Below are 19,339 nucleotides of genomic sequence, written 5' to 3'. Positions count from 1 at the left end.
CGTGTAATTGCCCAGACACAAAACACAGCAGAGCCAGAAGGCATACACATACTCGGGCACTCACCAGCACACCAGCACACCAGCACACACACACACACACACACACACCACACTTACACGAAGACGAAATTGGCAGCACAAAAAGTTCTCTTGGCAAAGTTATCGGGGAGGAGGAGGAGGAGGAGGTTCTGGGGCGTCCCGGGTGCACGTTCAGTAGGTGCCCCAGTGTGTGTATGTGTGTATGTGTGTATGTGTGTGCGAGTGGGTGTGGCAGCCACTGCTAGTGGCATGGAAAATTAACAATTTTTCAATTAAAATCAATACCGAGTGTGTACTTGTAGTCGTAGTGCCTTTGCGTTCCCTCTTTCAGCACGGCACGGCACGGCACGGCACGGCACGGCTAGGTTTTGGATTTGGTTTTGGTTTTGCCTTCGGTTTGAGCCCAAAAAGCAAGCAAGTAATGGGTGCGAAACGTGTAGAAGTGGGGGTGGGGGTGGGGGGTGAGTTTTGGGAGGTGTCAAGGGTAATCTGCATGTGTGTGCGTGTTGTGCACATTTCAGGAAAATAGCTTAAGTGCCTGAAAATATGCAACGCATTCGATGCTGGCAACGAGGACGACAAGCGAACTTTGGCTTACTCTCAGTGTGCGTGTGTCTCCGTAGTATGTGTGTGTGTGTGTGTGCGTGTGTGTGTGTGCCGTTGTTCTGTTGTTAGTTTTCGGGCGCCGTCGTTGCCAGCCAAAAGCAGAATTTCTAAAGCCCTTTTTTTACTCAGACTCGACTCTGAGGCACGCACACACACTGGCAAATAGTGCCGTTAGTTTCACTGACACTTGCAGGCCCCGCACATGTCTGTGTGTCCTTGTGTCTGTGTACGGGCAGATCCTTGCCTTGCCGCCACTCCTCTGCTTTCTTCGCTTCCGGTTCGCTCTTCTTTTGCATCGTTTTGCGGTTGTTTGGGTCTTTTTCGAGTATTTTGTGGTTGTCTAACTGTTGAGCCCAGCCGTCCTGCCGTCCTGCTGTCCTGCCCCACTGTGCGCCAGCTGTCAGTGTGTGTGTGTGTGAGAGAAAGAGAGCGGGGATGGACTCCATTCGTGGGCACCGCAAACAACGTTAAATGCAAATTTACGCCCTTCTCTTTGCCCCTTTTGTCTGCCGCTGTCTCTGGTCTGGTCCACAACTAACATGCCCCATGCCCCATGCCCCAATCCGCTCCGCAGCCCCCCGTGTGACCCTCATCAGCTATACACACACAAAATGGCCGTACTTTGGCGCCATTGCTTCAGCCAGTTGTCCTCCTCCTGCTCCTTGTTGCTGCTGCTCTTGATGACTATTGCCGTTATTGCCTCAGCCAGCCAGCCAGCCAGCCAGCCAGCCAGCCCGCCAGACAGAGACAGAGAGATAGCCACAGCCATCGCAAGTGGATGTGGAGGCTCTCTTCCTCTCTCTCCCTTTCCCCCTTACTCCCTTACTCCCTCTCTCTCTCGCTCACACACACACACACACTTTCTGGCCAAAATTGAAGTGTTAGTAGTAATGCTACTAATTGGACTCGCTTTTAGCAACGCTTCATGTGCCCCCAAGCAAGCCGAAGGCAAAAAGCTCCTCCACACACACACACACAAACACACACACACACACACACACAGGATAAGCCATGCTTGGTGGTATACTACTCCAAAGTCTATAATTGGAAAATTTTACACACTCGAAATTCAATTTTGCACTACGACTGCGACTGCGACTGCGACTAGGAGTGCCACTGCCACTGCCACTTCCACTGCAACACAACCATTTGCCGAATGGCAGTTGAAAGTGTGGCACGGAGCGGCGCGGGTGGTGCGGTGTCCTTAGCTGGGTCTTAGTGGGTTAATTGCATATATATACAGACATATATATGTACGCTTTTCGGGAGGTGCCCCAACCCCCCCCCCACCACCCCAGCACCCATTTTAGGTACAGTTGGATGTTTTAATTAGCGGAGATAAAAGACGGAAAGACAGACGAATGGTGAAGGGAAATCCGATTACAACGATAACCAAAGCCAGGCCATGGTTTCCCTTACAACAGCTTGACTTGTTATCGATCAATGGCTTGATTAATACTTTCGATTATCCATAGATGAATCGATCTATTTCACTCATCGGAAGCTATCGAAAGTTTAGTGCTTGCTTCGATTTCCACTCTAGTTTATATGCCATTCCGATCATTTATCGATCGATTGGGCTTCATTCCTGTTCAAGCAATCCATTTATCGACGAAACAGCGGGTCCTAGGTCGTGATTGCCATCGCCAGCAATCAGTTTCCGATGGAGAGACCAGCCGCAGACCCTGTCAGTGCTATATGCATGGGTTTCCATCCATATACTATACGCTTGGTCTGTGCGTGTGTGCCTGGGCACTTGAGCCAGAGCCTGCCATTAGCGCACCGCAGCCAAGTCTAGTCCGATGCCGATGCCGATGCCGATGCCTATCCGATAGCGAACCCGTTCGACGTTCGACCCAGACTCCATGGCTCTGAGTGGGGCACTTGCGGCGCGGGCAGGGCTCTGAAATCGCGCCATAATTACACGAGTTTTTGTCGCTTTTTCTTCGTTTTTCTTTCTTTCTTTTTTTTTTTGTTTCTTTTTGCGGCTGCTAATCAAACAAGGACAGGGGTAGAGGCTGCTTTCGGTGTGCCTTTTTAAGGGTGGCAATTTGCCAGCGTTGAAGTTCACTCGATGAAAGCACACACACACACACACACACACACACACACACACACATGCTCCATCTCGCTCTGGGGACCATGTCGCTCCCTCTCTCGCGCCCGCTTTGGGTATCGGGACTTAGAACAATAACGGCCATTAAAATGCTTAATTATAAATTCGCAAACGTAGCTGAAAATGTTCTCCTCTTTTTTTTCGCCCTGTCTCTGTCTCTCTCTCTCTCTCTCTCTCTCTCTCTCGCGCTGCGGCCCGGCTGGGCTGCCCAGCGGGAGAGCCCCGGGAGAGCTGACATTGACGAAGCGGAGGCTGCGTTAAATGATTTCCGGATTTTGCGTTGTTCGCAATGCTGTGGACATGCTCCTTGAGGCCAGCCAACTATGCGAGAAAGCCAGAGAGAGAGAGAGAGAGAGAGAGAGAGAGAGCGAGAGAGAGGGAGAGGGAGAGGGAGGCCGCACTTGAGACACTCCTGCTCCACTGATTGCTTATTAAAAATGGTTAGCCCCTGCCCCCATCATGGAATGACGCTGCACACACAGAAAGCCACAACGAGGAGGTGTGAAAAATCAGAGCACTGAAATCCAAACAAGACGCAGCTGACGATGACAAAGGAGCTTCCAGCCCCGGAGGAGAGGAAATGCAAATTCCTTGGCCGCGTTTTTGTTTTGCCAACAGCCAACACCATCCAACACCATCCACATATCTCTGCATCGTCTCAGCGGATGTAATTAGTTCGTTAATTCATTGGGGAGCCCATTAATGGGCCTGGTCCTGGTCCTGGTCCTGGTCCTGGTCCTCGTCCCGGTGCGAAGACAAAGCCCATTCCATTACCCAGTACCCAGCACGGGAACAATGGCCTTGTATCGGGTTACCTGTCGGAGGTCTGACTCACCTGTATGCGATCCTCGGGCAGCTCCGTCTTCAGCGAGAGCATCTCGCGGGCATACACGTCCGGGTAGTGGGCCTCCTTGAAGGCCTCCTCCAGCTTCTCCAGCTGGTAGCTGGTGAAGATCGTGCGGCTGTGCCGGCGCTTCTTCTTTTTCTTCTTGCTGTTCGGCCCCACCCCGAAGCCGTTCAGCCCCTCCATGCCGAAGTCCTTGGGCGCCAGGGAGCCTGAAATTAGTGGCAGATACAGTATTGGTGGATCAAACGCAGCAACTAGCTGCGGGCCGACTTCCCTTCGGCAGTTCAACAAACTCCTTCCCCAGTCCCATGCCGTATTCTTGTCAAATTAGTTGACGAGACTCCCATGACCCACAGAGCGAACCGGAACCCCCCGCCACATGTGGCAGTCGGCGCTGAGGCTGAGGCTGAGGCTGAAGCTGAAGCTGAAGCGAGGCTCTAAGTGGTTTTGTTTTGTGTTGTTTTAAATATTTAATAATTGTATCTAGTTTCCCACTTCTCTGGGGATTGTTTTCTTTGCTTCTCTGCTCTTTTTTGTTGGGGATTGTCACACATCATCTTCGGTTCCAAGGAAAACCCCACTTGACATCCGAACGATTGAAAAGTGAAAGCAGCCAAAGGAAGATGGGATTGGAGATTGGAGATTGGGGATTGGGAGATGACAGACGCGGTAGCTGCGTTGACAGGGGTCTTGATGACTGCCAGAGGACTACGAGTCGCCGCCCGAGAGAGAGAGAGAGAGAGAGAGAGGATCCTTTCGAGCCGGCCACTTCTGGGCCCAGAGCCAAATTGCAAATTTCAAATCGCAAATCGCCACTTAGCGGCTTCGATCGAGGTTTGAAGATGCCTCAGTCCTCAGTTTGTATGCGTTTTGGCCAAATCAAACGCTGAAGCACCCGGAAAACACACACCATTCAGCGGTGTAAACGCTGCAGATGGAGTGCCATGTCTGGGTCTTCATGAGCCTGGGAGGAGGCAGGAGGCAGGAGGCAGGAGACAGGAGACAGGAGACAGGTTTTTTTCTTTGGGAAAGGTTGGGAAAGTATAGAAAACAAAACACACAAACATGGAGCGAGGGACATGTCCGGGGGGGAGACGCAGACGCAGACGCAGACGCAGACCTCGACCAAATCCAATTCGCATTGAAATCCGATATGAAAAATGAAGTAGAGATGAAGAAGCCTGTTGTGGCTGTCGAGTTGTTCGAGTGAAGCCCTGACGGGCAGTCCTCACCCGCCGAACCATCTCGCCGAACCCCGAACCCCGAACCCCGTCCCTTAGCACACATCGTTATGTTCGCTGTGGCTTGGGCATGGGAATGCTGGGATGCTGCATAGGCATATCGATGCCGACTTGATTTCCACTAAATGTGCAGCGGCGGAGTGCATAGCGACCAATCGCGTCTTGAATTACGGCCCAAAACGCATTGCAGCGCACGACTCCGGGTGTAATTATTTTCGCATTCGCTGGAAAAACGTCAAAAAACGAGACGGCCCGTGATTCCCTCAATTAGCGCAGCCAAATAGAGACCTCCATAGGCCCTGCAATCGCAGATACATGTGTGCCAGTGTGCATTTCATCAGCTCCATGAAAAGTTGTATCTTTTTCGATCTGCAGCCGCGGGTTTTTCACTTTCGGGGGGGGGGGGGGGGGGGGGGGGAGGCCTTTCCAATCCATGAACATTGTTGAACAGCAACAATTGTGATTATCATAAGCAAGGGCCGGGAATTAGTTAATTTCGGGGCCCACTAAAGTAGGCAACGGCAGATTTTGTGGCTCTGGCATCGCACTTTTAATGAGCTCCACACACAGAGTGGATGTTGAGCTTTATTGAAAGTTTCGCCCCGGAAAGGATGGATGCTACGGTGGAGGAGGGGGGGAGCAGCATGCCAACATGCCTGCCAGCACCCACACACACACACACATGCATCACACCCACCCTCACACACACATGCATCACAACATATTAGCAATTAAAATTTTCTTAGTTAATTACTTTAAGCAGACGACGACGCAAGGACGACGCAAGGACGACACGGACGACGACGTCAGCACGAAAATTTGAAAAAGCAAACAAGAACGAATGGGCGGCAGTGGGTGCCGACGCCTCGGATACCCTAGCAAATTGATTCCCTCTTATTCTTCGACCGATCAATGCTCATCGTTGGGTTGGAGTTGCAATGATCTGCGGGTAATGGCAATGGACTGTAGGGATTGGCTCGAGGGATGTTCGATATAGCGTAGGAGACAAGGATCTGGGCTATCTCAGAGCACCCTCTGCGAAGGGCATACGAAATGTGGCAGCAAAATGAATGGCGACAACGGAGCGCTGCCACTCTCTTTCTATCCCTTTCTATCCTGCCTTTGCCCTTTGCCTGGCAGACTGTACAAAAGGAAAGCTTTGTAGCCGCCCCCTCCCCCCCCCCTTCCACCCACCGAGTGAGTTTTATGAAATTTATGCGCATTTCACTAGAAAATTTAATTAGGAAATCTAATTTGCTCAAAAGCGCATAAAAAATGTTGTCGCTCTGGGTCCTGGGTTCGTGCCCCCCCCCCCCCCCCCCTCCTCTCCCACTCTGTCGCTCCTTGACTTGTTCATTTTGTAAGCTGCGCGCCATTTTTGTTAGCTAGCCGCAGTCTCCACGTGGCTCCACATCCATCCACACAACCATCTCCCCCTCCATTCCCATCGTCATCCTCTAGTCGCCCCCCATTCCCAAGTCCAACCTGCCCCCCCCCCCCCCCCCCCCCCCGCCCCTCGCTATGCATCAAGTAACCAACAAAATGACTAATTCCTCTCCCATGTGCCAGCTAGTGTGTCTGCATCGGTGTGCATGATGGCAGTGCGGCACTGTGCACATGTGTGTGTGTGTGTGTGTGTGTGTGTGTGTGTGTGCCGCATAAACAGTTGCATGGCAAAATACGCTAATAAAGTGGCTGAGTTGTTGGCAACGCGACGACGCATCGTCTCGGCAGCGCACTGCCGTCGCAGTCGCCGCCAGCGTCAACGTCAACGTCAGCGTCAGCGTCTGCGCCAGCATTGATGTCGACGATGGCGATGGTGATGGCGATGGCGATGGCGTTGAGGGGCATTTGCAATTTGCATTAGCACCAAAGTGGCTGCGTTTTTGTGCATGTGTGTGCGGGTGTGTGGCATGCCCCACCCCCTACCCGCCCCCCCCGCCGGCAAGCATCTATTTTTGCTTATTTTTGTGTGTGCTTTTTTCGTACTAATTAGAAATTAAATTGAATTATTTGCTTGAGGAATCAAACAGAAACCAGAAAACGCACAAAATCACTCGCACACACACAGAGAGAGAGACGGAGAGAGAGAGACGGAGAGAGAGAGACGGAGAGTGGGGCAGCAAGTGGGGACAGTAAATGCTTCAATTAACATCTTTGATACACGACAGCGAATGCTTTCTGCTGCCCGAAGAGGGTCCAGGGTGTTTGGAGAGTCATGCCCCAAGAATGATGGCACATCCTTAGTCCCTGTATGGGAAGGAATCGACCTCTTAAGAATCGACTAATCCATTTCATTCATAAATTAAACTGTTTCCTGTGCTCTCCTTTGATATTCCATGGCTTAACGATTCATTTTTGTGGCTGGCTCCACTTTCCCTGATGCTCCGTCGGCGGTCGTCGTCGGTGGATATGTCCTTCAAGCGCCTTCGTCTGGAATTTATTCACGAAACTCGCTTTGACAACGGGTCTCCGACATTGTCCAGCGTTTGTTCCTGTCTAATTGCTCTTGTCTGTCTCGCTTTCTCTCTCTCTGTGTCTGTGTCTGTGTCTGTCTCCCTCTGGTGCAGGACAGCCCTTGGCCCCCTCCGCTCCCTCCGTTCCGCTCCTGTTGGTCGTAATTTGCGCACTCAATGAAAAATTGTTAATTAGATTCCTTGCTTGTCGTGTGACTTCGTCTTCTCCTGCTGCCACTGCCACTGCCACTGGCACTGCCTGCCTCTCCATCGGGTCCATTGTTATACATCGTTCCTGCTGATCCCCACTCCGCCTCCACCTCCACCTGGTGGCATAGTGCCCCTCTGGGTTGCAGCATTTTAGTCAGCTTTGTGTCAAAGTTGGTTAACGTGATTGCTGTTGCCATATTGCCCGGCCCCGGCCCCGTCCCCGGCCCCACAACCCTTTCCCAGCCCTCGCCACCTCTACTTTGGGCCACCTTTCCGCTTCACCGACCCAAGCAAACTCAACGAACTTTAAGTGCAAAGCGCTTTGCGCCAACAACAAACAAAACTACAAAGACAACAACAACAACAACAACAAGAGGAGTGTCACAATTTTTGCACTAAACTTTTTGCTCTTTCACTTTTTCTGGGCCTTCGGCGGAGTCTCGACGCGGTAACGATGTGCAGGAAACAGCACGGCTGCCGACCATGAGGGAAAGAGGGAAAGAGATGGACACCAAGGGAACACGGGGGCAAGAGTGAGAGAGAGAGAGCGAGCAGAGGAGGAGATTGATCCGTGAATGCTCTCCTGGAACACGATCGAATCGACTTCTGGGAGCGGACAGAACACGTGGAAGTCCTTTTGTACCGCGCTGGAAATCCCTCCATGCCAACTATCGGCTATCGGCTATCGGCAACCACGAAAAGTTTCCCGCTGTAGAAGCCATGTTTTCTATAAAGAATGATTCCCTATTTTGGCATTAGACTGCACTCCTTTGCATTTGCATTCATTCACTACCATTCATTTACCCATTAATATTGGGCACTCGTTTGGCTTTCTGCCTGGAAACAGTGACATCTCCATCAACGGATCATATTTCTGCTGCCGATTCTTTCCCCGAATCCAATCTCCTTTGGCGCACAGGTTGTCCATCCACAGCCACAGCCACAGCCACAGCCACATCCACCCTTGCAGCCCCCCTCCACGGGCGTTGACATATTCACATTCAGACAACGGGTGCGATGTGAATTGCGATTGGTTTCGCTTCACACATGTCATCGTCATGCGAGTGAGTGGATGATTCGAACGCTGTTGTACCCTACACCCGGGGGTATTCCGATTCCCAGCTCTAAGCAGATCTTTCCTTCCTCTGGACCACATAAGTCTAGTGAAATACTCGCTAAGCATTGGAGATACAAGCCACAGCTCGATGGGTAGGTCCGATATCCTTGGGGTTCCCGATTCCGATTCCCAACGAAGTCCGTGGGCAAGGGTATTCAAGGACCTTCTATTCAGAGCTTTTCTCGTGTCTTACGTGTTTCAATTAGGACCCGGCTGGTGGGGCGGGGAAGCTGCCATCGGATTCGCCATGGCCAGCAAATAAAACTTAGACACGCTCGGGAAGGATTCGTGGCACAATGGAAGAGAAAGGGGGAAAAAAATGCCAATTAAAATCTTAGCCATGACAAGTGCATCACGATGGGGCGAGACAAGTGCAGCAGACACCGGGCGAATGTCATGTGGGTGGCTCTCCGCCCCCGCCTCCGCCTCCGCCTCCGCCCCTCGCTCTGGGGCCCTCCCACTGGCCCGAGCACCCACTCGGGGCCACCATTCAAGGCAAATTGCCCTACTTGTCAGTCTCGGCTCATTCTGTTCGCCGTCGTCTTGGCCTTTGTGTAATCGTGTCTTGCAATCTGCTCGCAGCGCAGCAAATGGCTCAAAAGTGGCTCTCCCTCAGCCCCAGCCCCATCCCCAGCCCCAGCCCCAGCCCCAGCCCCAGCCCCAGCCCCTTCATCTCCATCTTCATCTTCATCTCCATCTTCATCTAATGTTGTTGCTGGTGGTGCCGCCTCAAGTTCCCGACTCTGGAAGAATGCAGGCGTCGAGTGGCTCTGCTACTAAAGGAAGACTTAAGCAGGGCACTTCGCCCCATAAAAACAGAATAGAAAGAATGCGCGGCCAAGTGGCCAAGTGGCCAAGTGGCCAAGTTCGTGTTCCCCAGTCAGAGATTAGAGTCTTAGAAGGGCCTACCTACAACAACACACAGAAACAACAGCAACAGCAACAGCAACAGCAACAAAAAGGCAATTAAGTAGGCAACAGACAGAAACGAAAGTGGCTCAAGATTGAGGGACTGACAGTCTTCCATCAGCTTTCAGATACTCGTACATATGTACTAGAGAAGGCCTTGGAAATGGTTTAGGAATGACTGAAAGAACAACGTAAAAGACTGTATAATCCATTGATAAATATATGATCCATAGATGCTATCGAGATGCGAGCTTTCTTCATTGGTTTAAGCCCCTTTCTTTTCCAGGGGGTTGTGGCAAGGTAGAGAGCACTTCTCTCAATCCTTCCTGAGGATCGTTGGTTATTTTATTGGTGCTCTGCAGATCTCTCAGTTGTTTCTTCGGGGATCCCGTAGATAGTTTCTTCCCTCAACTCACTCATTGGTGCCCCTCTCCCTCTCCTGCCCCCCCTCCACCGCCGCACACCTTTACAAACCACTTGGCACTCCACAATCCATCCATCCATCCAGCCAGCCATCCCCCTTTTCGACGATTGCCAGAGCGTTTCTTATTAGACAAGTTTATGTGAGCGCTTCGCATTTCTTTCGCTTTGTTTTCGGCTTGCATCTGTATGTGTGCCTGCGTGTGTGTGTCGAAAGGGTTAAGGCAAACGGAGGACAGGACATGTGTCCTACGGGGAGATGTATGCGCGTGCAAATTGCGTATAAAAGCGTATGTTGAAAATATTTATTGCCCGTTGCGAATGCAACAAAATGAAAATGAAAATTTCATTATTTGACTTTTGTCTCTCGCTCTCGCTCTTTCTCTCTCTCTCTCTCTCTCTCTCTCTGCTGGCTCTTTCGCACTGTATCTCCCCACATGTGTGTGGATTTTTAGCTTCTGGCTTTTTTTTGTTAGCTAAATTGTTTATTTTATTAGCAATTTGGGAAATTTATGTGCCTGCCAGGCGAAAACCCTTGCCTCCTGCCTGGCCACGCCCCCGCTGCTGGGGCAAGCGGTTCGAAATGAAGCGCAGGAATGCCCATTAATTAGGGCAGACACACGAACACAGACAGAGGCAGAGGCAGAGGCAGAGAGAGAGAGAGAGAGAGAGACGGATGCAGATGCAGATGCAGATGCAGAGAGAGAGAATGAGTGGTGCTGCCCTCTGTTGGCCAGGGGAGGAGATGGAGGGCCTGGGACTCGGTCAGCGCGTGAGCTTTTCCCCCTGCCAGGACTGCATTGTGGTCGGCGCATTGCCTACCTTTGGGCGCCACACTTAATCTCCGCCACAGCAGAGTCCTGCCGCCCGACCCCGTCCGAGTTTCGGGGCGAGAGAGCGAGCTTACCTGGCAAACACGTTCCGGCGCCTCCCGCGAAGTTCTTCAGCTGCGGAAAGCCTAAGGAGAGAGGGAAACATTGATTAAATTAGACACGGAACAAATACTTGTACAATTATTACACATTTGTATGCATTCTAGGAACGCTAGGACGTGCGATCCCAGAGGGGGATCTTCATTGGGGACTCCCATTCTGGTCTTCAGTGCGAGTCTGCACTGTGCTCAGCACTCGCCGAGGGCGACGGGTTATTTATTAGCCATACAAAGGCCGAGGAGGCCCCTCCCTGGGCAGGGCAGACACTCAGAAATGCAAATCGATGCCCAGACAAGCTCCTCCTCGTGCACCACCTCTGCCCCTGCCCCAGCCCCTGCCCCAGCCCCTGCCCCTACCCCTGCCTCTTTCAGGGGAGTGACATATCAAAGCAAAATCAAATTTGACAGACAACCGCGCTAATTTCTGGTCGATGTTTCATTGTTTCAAGGCGTTTGCTCCGTCTCGTCTCGTTCGGGTTCGGGGTCTCGGTCTGGGACTGGGACTGGGACTGGGCCTGGGCTTTGTGTGCCTCTGCCTCTGCCTCTGCCTCTGCCCCTGAGCCGCGAAAGGGGTTGTCCCTGCCCTGGCATTGCCCTCAATTGTTTCTCGCTGACGCATTTCGAGAAACGATGCCAAGTACAATGGGACCAGCTCCAGCTCCAGCACCAGAAGCAGCACCAGAAGCAGGGCAACCGCTTTAGCTCGAGTCGCTGTCGCTGTCGCTGTCGACATAGTATGTGGTGTGTGTAGGTTCGTAATTACGATGATGATGATGTTTGGAACAAGAACTACATTTATTAGCTCATGGTTCTGGGATCGCAGCAGCTTTACCAGGAATTCCAGTTACGATTTCTTTGCTTCAGCGTCCATGAAATCCGATACTGCGCAAAATTTCTCTAAAGAATTGCGAGGAACAAAAACAAAAAAACCCATGGCTCTTGAAGAGAGAGAGAGAGAGGGGGAGAGGGGGAGAGGGAGTACAGCTCAGTACAGTCGAAACGGGGGAACAAAAATGCAAGTGACGAAGTATTTATAAACTGATTAACGCCAAACAATAGCTGATATGGGTCGAGCGGCCCGCGGCCCGCGGCTCGCGGCTCGGGGGAGAGCATTCATATTGGATTTAGAGCAAGTTTCTAATCATCGACTGGAGAGCGGCGTGGATAGCGGCCCCAGACCCCACACAGAGCCCATGGCTCGTGGCCCCCAACTGCCGCCGGCCCACGGGTCGCATGCAAAGTAGCCGCTTCAGTGTCCAGCGAAAGAGTCTCCAAGTGCTTCGCGGCGACGCCCCAAGGCACACCCAGCAAGCAGTTCGAATGGCTGAGCTCGAGTGGAGCCCATCGATGGACCAACCTATGGGCTCTTTATTGCAATCCTTTCCGATACACATTTTGGGGTCACATTTGTCAGTCTTCAGAGGCATCCTGGGGCGGAGAAAAGGAGGCCCGTGTGGCCCGTCAGATCTCACAATAGTTGACCAAGGACGAGCGGGGGCGAAGGCAGCGAGCCTCCAGGGGGGGTTTCTTGCGCTTCGGCGGCTGCCGCGGGCGCAGCAAAATCGTGTTCATCGCCCTCCGCAGGTGCTCCAACGAAATGATCCTGTCTCCGCCGTATCTGGCTATGGCCTGGGCCTGGCGCAGTCTCCTTCTGGCCTCGTCTGTGCTAGGTAAGGGCTGTGCTAGATAGCTGTCTGATCACTGTTTCGCTCGGCCAGCACTTACCGGTAGGCATTTCGAAGAGGACCATGGTCAGCGCGTGGTCTGGCCACATTTCCGGCTCCAGGACCCCGTCCAATATCGAGCGCAGCTTGTTAAAGTACTCTTCGAACTCATCCATTTTTGCGATTTCCCAGCAGTTACCTGATATTTTCGGACGTATGACAGTCCAAGCTCCAATTTCAAATGTCATGAAAGTGGGAAAGGGTTTCTGGGGCAAGGCCAAAAAGGAAGAAACTCCTTTGCTTTTCCTGTCAAAATCACAGTCCCTCTCGCTCTACGACATGCCGTTCCTCCGTAGTCGAATTTCCATTCGATCATGCCCACAAATGTAACGATTTCCAGGCCCAAAAACTGCTGAGCAGCCACTCCAAATAGCCATATAGATGGCCAGTGCTGCATAATTAGCAGTCGCGCCGTCGCTCCAAACAGTGAAAGCCACCAGCTGATGGCCGAATGGTCAGAACTCCAGCTCCAGCCCCAGCTCCAGCCCCAGCTCCAGCCCCAGCTCCAGCTTCAGATCCCAATACGAAAGACCGTTTCGAGCCGCTGAAGAAGCAGAAGGCGAAAGCAGCCGAGGAAACTCAAGTGCCAAATCGTGTTTATTTGCGTTATAAAATTAGCGCAGCGCCGCTCAAGTGTGGCCCCTGCGCGTGAGTGTGTCACTGGGGGCCAGTGGCGTCTGCCACGGGGAGAAAGGAGCACCAGCAGGGCGTCCCCCTGCTATGTGCTCGTATTGGAGGGGCTCCCTCTCTGCCCCTGGGTTCCAAGCCCGTCTTGAACCCCCCTTGGATGTCCGCCAGCCCCCGACTACGCCTCTGGCGTGCAGTTTGTGGAGCTCTGGGCTTTTCGGGGCACGAATTGCCCGTCTCTGATTGCCATGTGACGCGGCACAAAATCTAGCTTATGAATACATGAATACGAGTGTAACCACGACTCTGCCTATTATCGCCGACTTGTATTATTATTTTAATGTGTGATTATGGTGAGTGAATTTCGTACTCTTTCACTCTACTTTTTGTGCGGAACAAATTAGAAATAATTGCGGCTAATTCCGCTGGATGTGTATCGCCGATTGTGAATCATGCCACGGCTGGGACTGCACTCACACTCACACTAACACTCACACTCGCACTCATTCACTGACTCACTCGCACAGCAAATTAACCCCTTGAGTGGCACTCGGCACTTCTTGTTCGTCAAGTTGCTTTAATTGACTTTTAAATTTGCAAAAAATCAAAGCGAAAAAGTGTGACAAAGTGCCGAATGGCGAATGCCGAATGCCGAAAAAAGAATGGGTGCGGATGGGCGGATGGGCGGATGGGCGGATGGGAGGGATAGAGCCGGAGGTTAGAGTGCAACTGAAACAATAACTGCACTCGTGCCTCGCTGTCGCTGGCGGCATCGAACATTTTCACACCTCAGACAATGCCCCCGAGTGGCCAAGGGTGGCCGAGGGTGGCCGAGGGTGGCAGGGGGGGGCGCACTCGACTCGCCGGGCGGTCGGCCGCCCCACTCGATGAAGGGCGTTTCTCCTCCCACCTTTCCCATGTATGTTTTCCGCTCCTGTCGCTGCTTTTTGGAGGTTCTTTCGTCGCTGTTGGCTTTTACTTTTTTTTCTAATTTACGTCAACGCAAAATCAAAGCAAAGTCAAAAGACTCTGTCATGTCTGCTCGGGGCCTGGTCGCAGACCGCACACATTGTCCGAATGCCCCAATGCCAGAGCGGGGCGAAACTACAATTAAGAATATTTTTATCATCTGCGAGAGGGTCGGCCACTGGGGCTATTAGCAAAGTGGCTCAAATATCAAAGGGCAGTGCAGTCGGTGTCGGGGTGGTGGTCGGAGCCGCTCTGGGCCACCGCTGACGAGCAGCAATTAGCGGCAGTTGGGGCGGCGGACCCCGCCAGATTGGGGCTGCAATAATTGATTACTAAGTGGCGATAATTAGATTGGATTATGAGCATTTGACAGTAGGAGTGCGGAGTATGGAGCTTGGCATGTGCATTAAATGGAGCCTTCATCGGTGCTTCCTCTGGCAGTGTGCCACGGGCGGCGCCTTGGCGCTGAATGGTTAATTTCGAGCCCCAAGTAATTTGCCAAAATATGCATTTGAGTGGGGGAAATCTTTTGCTATCAATTTGCCAAAAACACATGCGACTGCGGCTGTGCGGGTGTGCGGGTGTGCGGGGCAGGGTCTGGGGGAGTGCTTTGGTGTGTCTGCAAACACATCAACACGACTGTCACAACAAAGCGAGGCAGAGGGAAGAGGGAAGAGAGGGAAGAGAGGGAAGAGGGAGAACCAAAGTGAAAATTGTCAATTAAATGCTGGGGAAAAGCACAGAGAATCGTTCTCTTTTTTTCTTTTCTTTGCCGTTCCTGTTGTGGGGCAACCAATTTTCCGTTTTCCGATTTCCGATTTGGTTTTCTCCTGCCGTCTGTCCGTCGCTGGTAAAAGATCAAAGGCACTTAATGGCCAGGTCGTGAGGCGCCAAGCTTTTGCTTGGGGCACGGCTCCCTCCCCCCTTACCCCCCTCGCACTGGGGGACAGGAAATCCGCCCCCGAAAGCCACGCAAGAACTTGATGCGATTTTTTAATTGAAGAACGGGGCACGCAAATGGGTAAAAAATCAACAGAGAACCAAATGTGTTTGCCATACGTATAAAGAGCAGGGCAGAGCAGGGCAGGGCAGGGCAGGGCAGGGCAGGGCAGAGCAGAACGAGTCAACAATATGCAAAAATTAAATACGATGACGCGAATGAAAGGCAGAAAGCCAGAAAGCCAGAGAAATAACAAAACTAGCCACAAAGCCAGAGCAGAGGGCCTCGAATGGGGGACACCCTAAGCGAAGATATAGAGGGTTTCCAATAGGGGTGGATATAGGGGAAGTGGGGGATAGTTTTAGACCGGTTGCGGTTGCGCCTCACTCAAGGAACTCAAGGAACTCAAGCAACTCAAGGAACCATTTAAGAATCATTACTCAGGCAAGAACGAGGAATATATCCCTGAAAAATACATAGCTTAAGGATAAGTAGTTGCTGTTTTAAGCTTCTCGGAAGCCTATCGCAGTTTCTTACATCTATATTTGTTGCACACTCTGCTCTCCTCTGGGGCAAGGTCTCTCAGTGGGCCCCACATGCCGCACGAAGGCCGCTCCAACGACAAAGTTCTTTCTCACATTTATTAAACGCAAATTGCGACGACGACGAGTCGGTGGAAATGTGCGATAAACGAAATAAAAATACGAAAATACGAAAATACAATAATTAAAGTAAAGCAGAAACCAGTCACAAAGCGGCACTCGGCGAGGCCTCGCAGCGGAAAAGAAAGCAGACCCCCCCCCCCCACGAACCGGAAGTGGCCGGGGCTTCTGAAAAACTCAAATTCAAATCGAAAGCCCAATTCGATATCCGTCAAATACTTTGAATGGAAATTGGCACAGTGAATCAGAGCAGACCAGATGGAGATGGAGATGGAGATGGAATTGGAGATGGTGATGGCGATGACGATGACATTTCAACGCTAATTATAATAAAAATAACAATAACAACAGCTGCCACTTGAATCTGCAAGATTATCTGCCCCTGCCACTGCCGACTCTCGGGTCTCCCGGGTCTCTCTCTCTCTCTCTCTCTCTCTATCTCTATCTCTGTGTCTCTGGGCTGTCATCGACTCGGCTTTGGATGATATTGCCACTTGCTGGCTGCTGGCTCCGCCACTTGCAAATGAGCTTGAGACCCAGAGACGACAGCAGCCGACTCAAGCCCCGACTTTGGGCCGCTGCTCCACTCGGATGTGTGTGCTGATCGTCGAACAAAGACGCCTCTACAGTGGGACCAGGGCTTTGGGTACCGAAAGGCGTTCGTGGGGAATATCCCGACGATAAGCGAGCATATCTGCAGATCGGTCGGTGGGTTTGCTGGAGTTTCTTTGGGGGGTTTTCCAAAATATATTTCATAAATGGTAATACATATAATTATAATAGATTTAAGCAGCTCCCGAAGCATCCCACAAGTCTATCTGCACCACTCAAGCCATACCCAAGTCCAAGCCCTCTTGTTTTGCTTCTCGGACCACTGTGCCACGCCACCCACACACACACACACACACACACACATGCAGCCGGGAGAGGCAGAGCAATTGCCATTGCAATTAGCAGCTCAACTTGAGAGGCGTTGGAGGTGGAGGGTGTAGGGTGGAGGGTGGAGGAGGGCCTGAAGTGGTGTTGGAGGCTGTCTGGTGCTCGGTGCTCGGTGCTCGGTGCTCGGGGAAGACGTATTGGGGCTAAAGCTGATTTGCCTCTCGATGGCCCGCTGATTAATTTCTTTTTTATGCTAACTAAGCGGCACTCAGTCCCAGCCCCAGTCCCAGCCGCCGCTCCGTAACGCATTGCGTCGCATCTGTCCCACTGTGCACAGCAGACCCGAGTAGTATCTGTGTGTGTGTGTGTGTGTGTGTGTGTGTATCTGTGCCCGTTTATCTGGCAGGTGACAAAACCAGTTGCGATTGCTAATTGCGCTTAAACTTTGATTGCTATTGTGACTGCCGCCTTTCGGGGCAGCGCAGAGTGGTGGACGGGGGGTGGTGGGGGATCAGTGGATCAGTGGCTTACCCTGCGCATGTAGCAGCGGGTGGTGGTGGTGCGGATGGTGGTGCGGCGGCATTGGAGGCGGCGGCACACCACCGGCCGCATGCGAGTGCGGATGCGAATGCGAATGCGGATGCGGATGCGGATGCCCTCCGTGCGGATGGTGCGGCTGATGCTGATGCTGATGCTGATGGTGGTGCTGGTGCACGGCGGCGGCCAGCTGGTGGGGCATGAAGGCGGCCGCCACCGCTGCATGGGCGTTGAAGTAGGCCATGCGGGAGGCGGCTGCCATGGTCATTTGATGGTGATCCCTGTAGTGGTGCTGGTGGTGCTGCTGCTGATCCATCGCCGATGACATACTGTCACCCACCGCTCCACTTCCGGTGGCCGCTGTTGCTGTGGGGCCTGTGCCTGTTGTTGCCACTGCTGCGGCGGTGTTGTATGTTGTGGCCACTGCTGCTGCCGTTGTTGCTGTTGTTGCTCCTCCGGCAGCTGTTTTTGGCGATGCCTGGCTGCTGGCGGCTGTTGTCAGATCCGTTGGCGTCTCGCAGGTGGCCACGGTTTCCGCTTCCGCCTCCGTTGTGGTTGTTGCCGCTGCCGCCACGGCCAGTCCGAGCAGCTCCTGTATGGCAAAGGGCGAACGCTGCGGCATCGCTGCTGATTAATCGATTGGCTCTGCCTCAATTGTTCTGCCTGTGTTCTGTGTTAATGCAACATTTTCGCGGTTTCCCGCTCAAAGAGAACTCTCTCTTCGCTCTTCGCTCTCCCTCTCTCTCTCTCTCTCTCTCCCTCCCTCTCTCCGTGTGGCTCCCAGCGACTCCTGTGGCACCAGAGGCACCTAAAATGCCGGCCCAAAATCCCGCTAAACTGCACTTGAACCTACGATGCGGGGCCGAGCACTAAAAAAATTGATTGCTTCGAGATTTGCGATTTGCGAGATTTGTGAGATTTGCGAGATTTGCGAGATTTGCGAGATTTGTGGCACGCGTCGTTGTCGCTGTCGCTGTCGCAAAAACACACAACAAATTCGCAATAATTTCCACGTTAAACTGTTGCCTGACTTAATGTGCACCAGGAGTTTTGTCGTCGTCGTCGTCGTCGTGAAAAGCTAACGTTGCCGTTGCCGTTGCCGTTGTCGTTGCCGTTGCCGTTCCTGGTGGTTGGGCCCCGGCCAGAAGGCATTCAGCGGCACGGCCAACACACAACGGTAAACGGCTACGGCCACGGCAACGGAGCTGGCGAGGACCTGAAACCATCATCGCTGCCAGGCGGCAGGCAGAACATGCCACTGCCACTGCGCCACACCAGTAGCAGCAGCAGCGGCAGCAGCAGCGGCAGCAGCAGCGGCGGCAGCAGCGTTGGCAGCACGACGACTGCGCTGCCCCGCAACGGTAAATCCAACGGCAGCGTCAGGGGCGGGCTCAGTCGCGCGGCGAGCATCGGGTGGCCCTGCTCGCACAGCCGCGAGTGCGAGCGGCGCGGCTAGCCCGAGCACTTCCCCTGCCCGACGGGAGGCCAACATGGCGCATGTGCGCGCCGCGCTCTGCCTGGGCCAGAAGAGAGCGGCGATGGTCGAGCCCGAGCAGCTAGCGGGCCCGCTCTGGCGCACGCGGCCGCTTCCAGCGCACTGGAACGCTTCCAGTGTGTGTGCCAGGCCTCGTGGTGTGCGTGCCCGCGCTGCGAGTGTGTGCGTGCCGCCTCTGCAAGTGTGTGCGGAGCCCATTTTGTGTGTGCGAGGGCTCGGGACGGGACGGGACTCTTTCTCGATGAAGGACGCCAATTTATAGTCCCAAAAACGAGCGGAGTCCAGGTCCGATTCCGAGTAAAACTAAAACTAAAAATTATATGTATGCAGCTCTGTTCGGGTCTTCGCTGTGACATGCCCCAAGCCACCCTTCGATCCGCTCCATGCCTAACAATGAGGACCCAAAAAAAGCAGTCTAATTACAATTTTCGTACAACTTTTACTATTAAAATGCGTAAATTAGCATTTACACAGCCCGCTCTCCGGTTCGGAGTCTGCCCTTGTGTGTGTGTGTGTGTGTCAGAGCAGGAGGAGGAGAGTCCTTGCTGCGCAGTCAGCAAATTTTAGAGAACTATGGGAATCGGAATTGGAAAATTCGGGGAACGGCAGACAAA

At 52.8% G+C, this 19,339-nt stretch overlaps 2 protein-coding genes across 3 annotated transcripts in view; both read right to left on the bottom strand.

Moving 5' to 3' along the window:
- LOC6597824 (retinal homeobox protein Rx) overlaps window positions 1-17,974 on the bottom strand; it is a 37,072-nt gene extending 19,098 nt beyond the window's left edge. For both annotated transcript variants that reach the window (XM_026990682.1, XM_026990683.1), the window contains exons 1-3: window positions 17,225-17,974; window positions 10,869-10,919; window positions 3,597-3,817 (exon numbers count right to left, since the gene is read on the bottom strand). In XM_026990682.1, coding sequence (XP_026846483.1) covers window positions 3,597-3,817; window positions 10,869-10,919; window positions 17,225-17,852 — 900 coding nt within the window. In that variant the 5' untranslated portion in view covers window positions 17,853-17,974. The remainder of the gene's footprint in view (window positions 1-3,596; window positions 3,818-10,868; window positions 10,920-17,224) is intronic.
- LOC113566187 lies at window positions 12,264-12,756 on the bottom strand. Its single transcript, XM_026990681.1, has 2 exons — window positions 12,618-12,756; window positions 12,264-12,553 (listed from the first exon to the last, which is right to left on the bottom strand). Exons 1-2 carry the CDS (start codon window positions 12,730-12,732, stop codon window positions 12,354-12,356), a joined length of 315 nt encoding a protein of 104 aa, XP_026846482.1. The 5' UTR covers window positions 12,733-12,756; the 3' UTR covers window positions 12,264-12,353.
- Window positions 17,975-19,339: the final 1,365 nt, after the last annotated feature.

Source organism: Drosophila persimilis, unplaced genomic scaffold, assembly GCF_003286085.1.
Source record: "Drosophila persimilis strain 14011-0111.01,24,50 unplaced genomic scaffold, DperRS2 tig00000606-arrow-arrow-pilon, whole genome shotgun sequence".
NCBI lineage: Eukaryota > Metazoa > Arthropoda > Insecta > Diptera > Drosophilidae > Drosophila > Drosophila persimilis.
The sequence above is the reverse complement of the archived record's forward strand: the minus strand, read 5'-3'. Positions and strand labels throughout refer to the sequence as shown.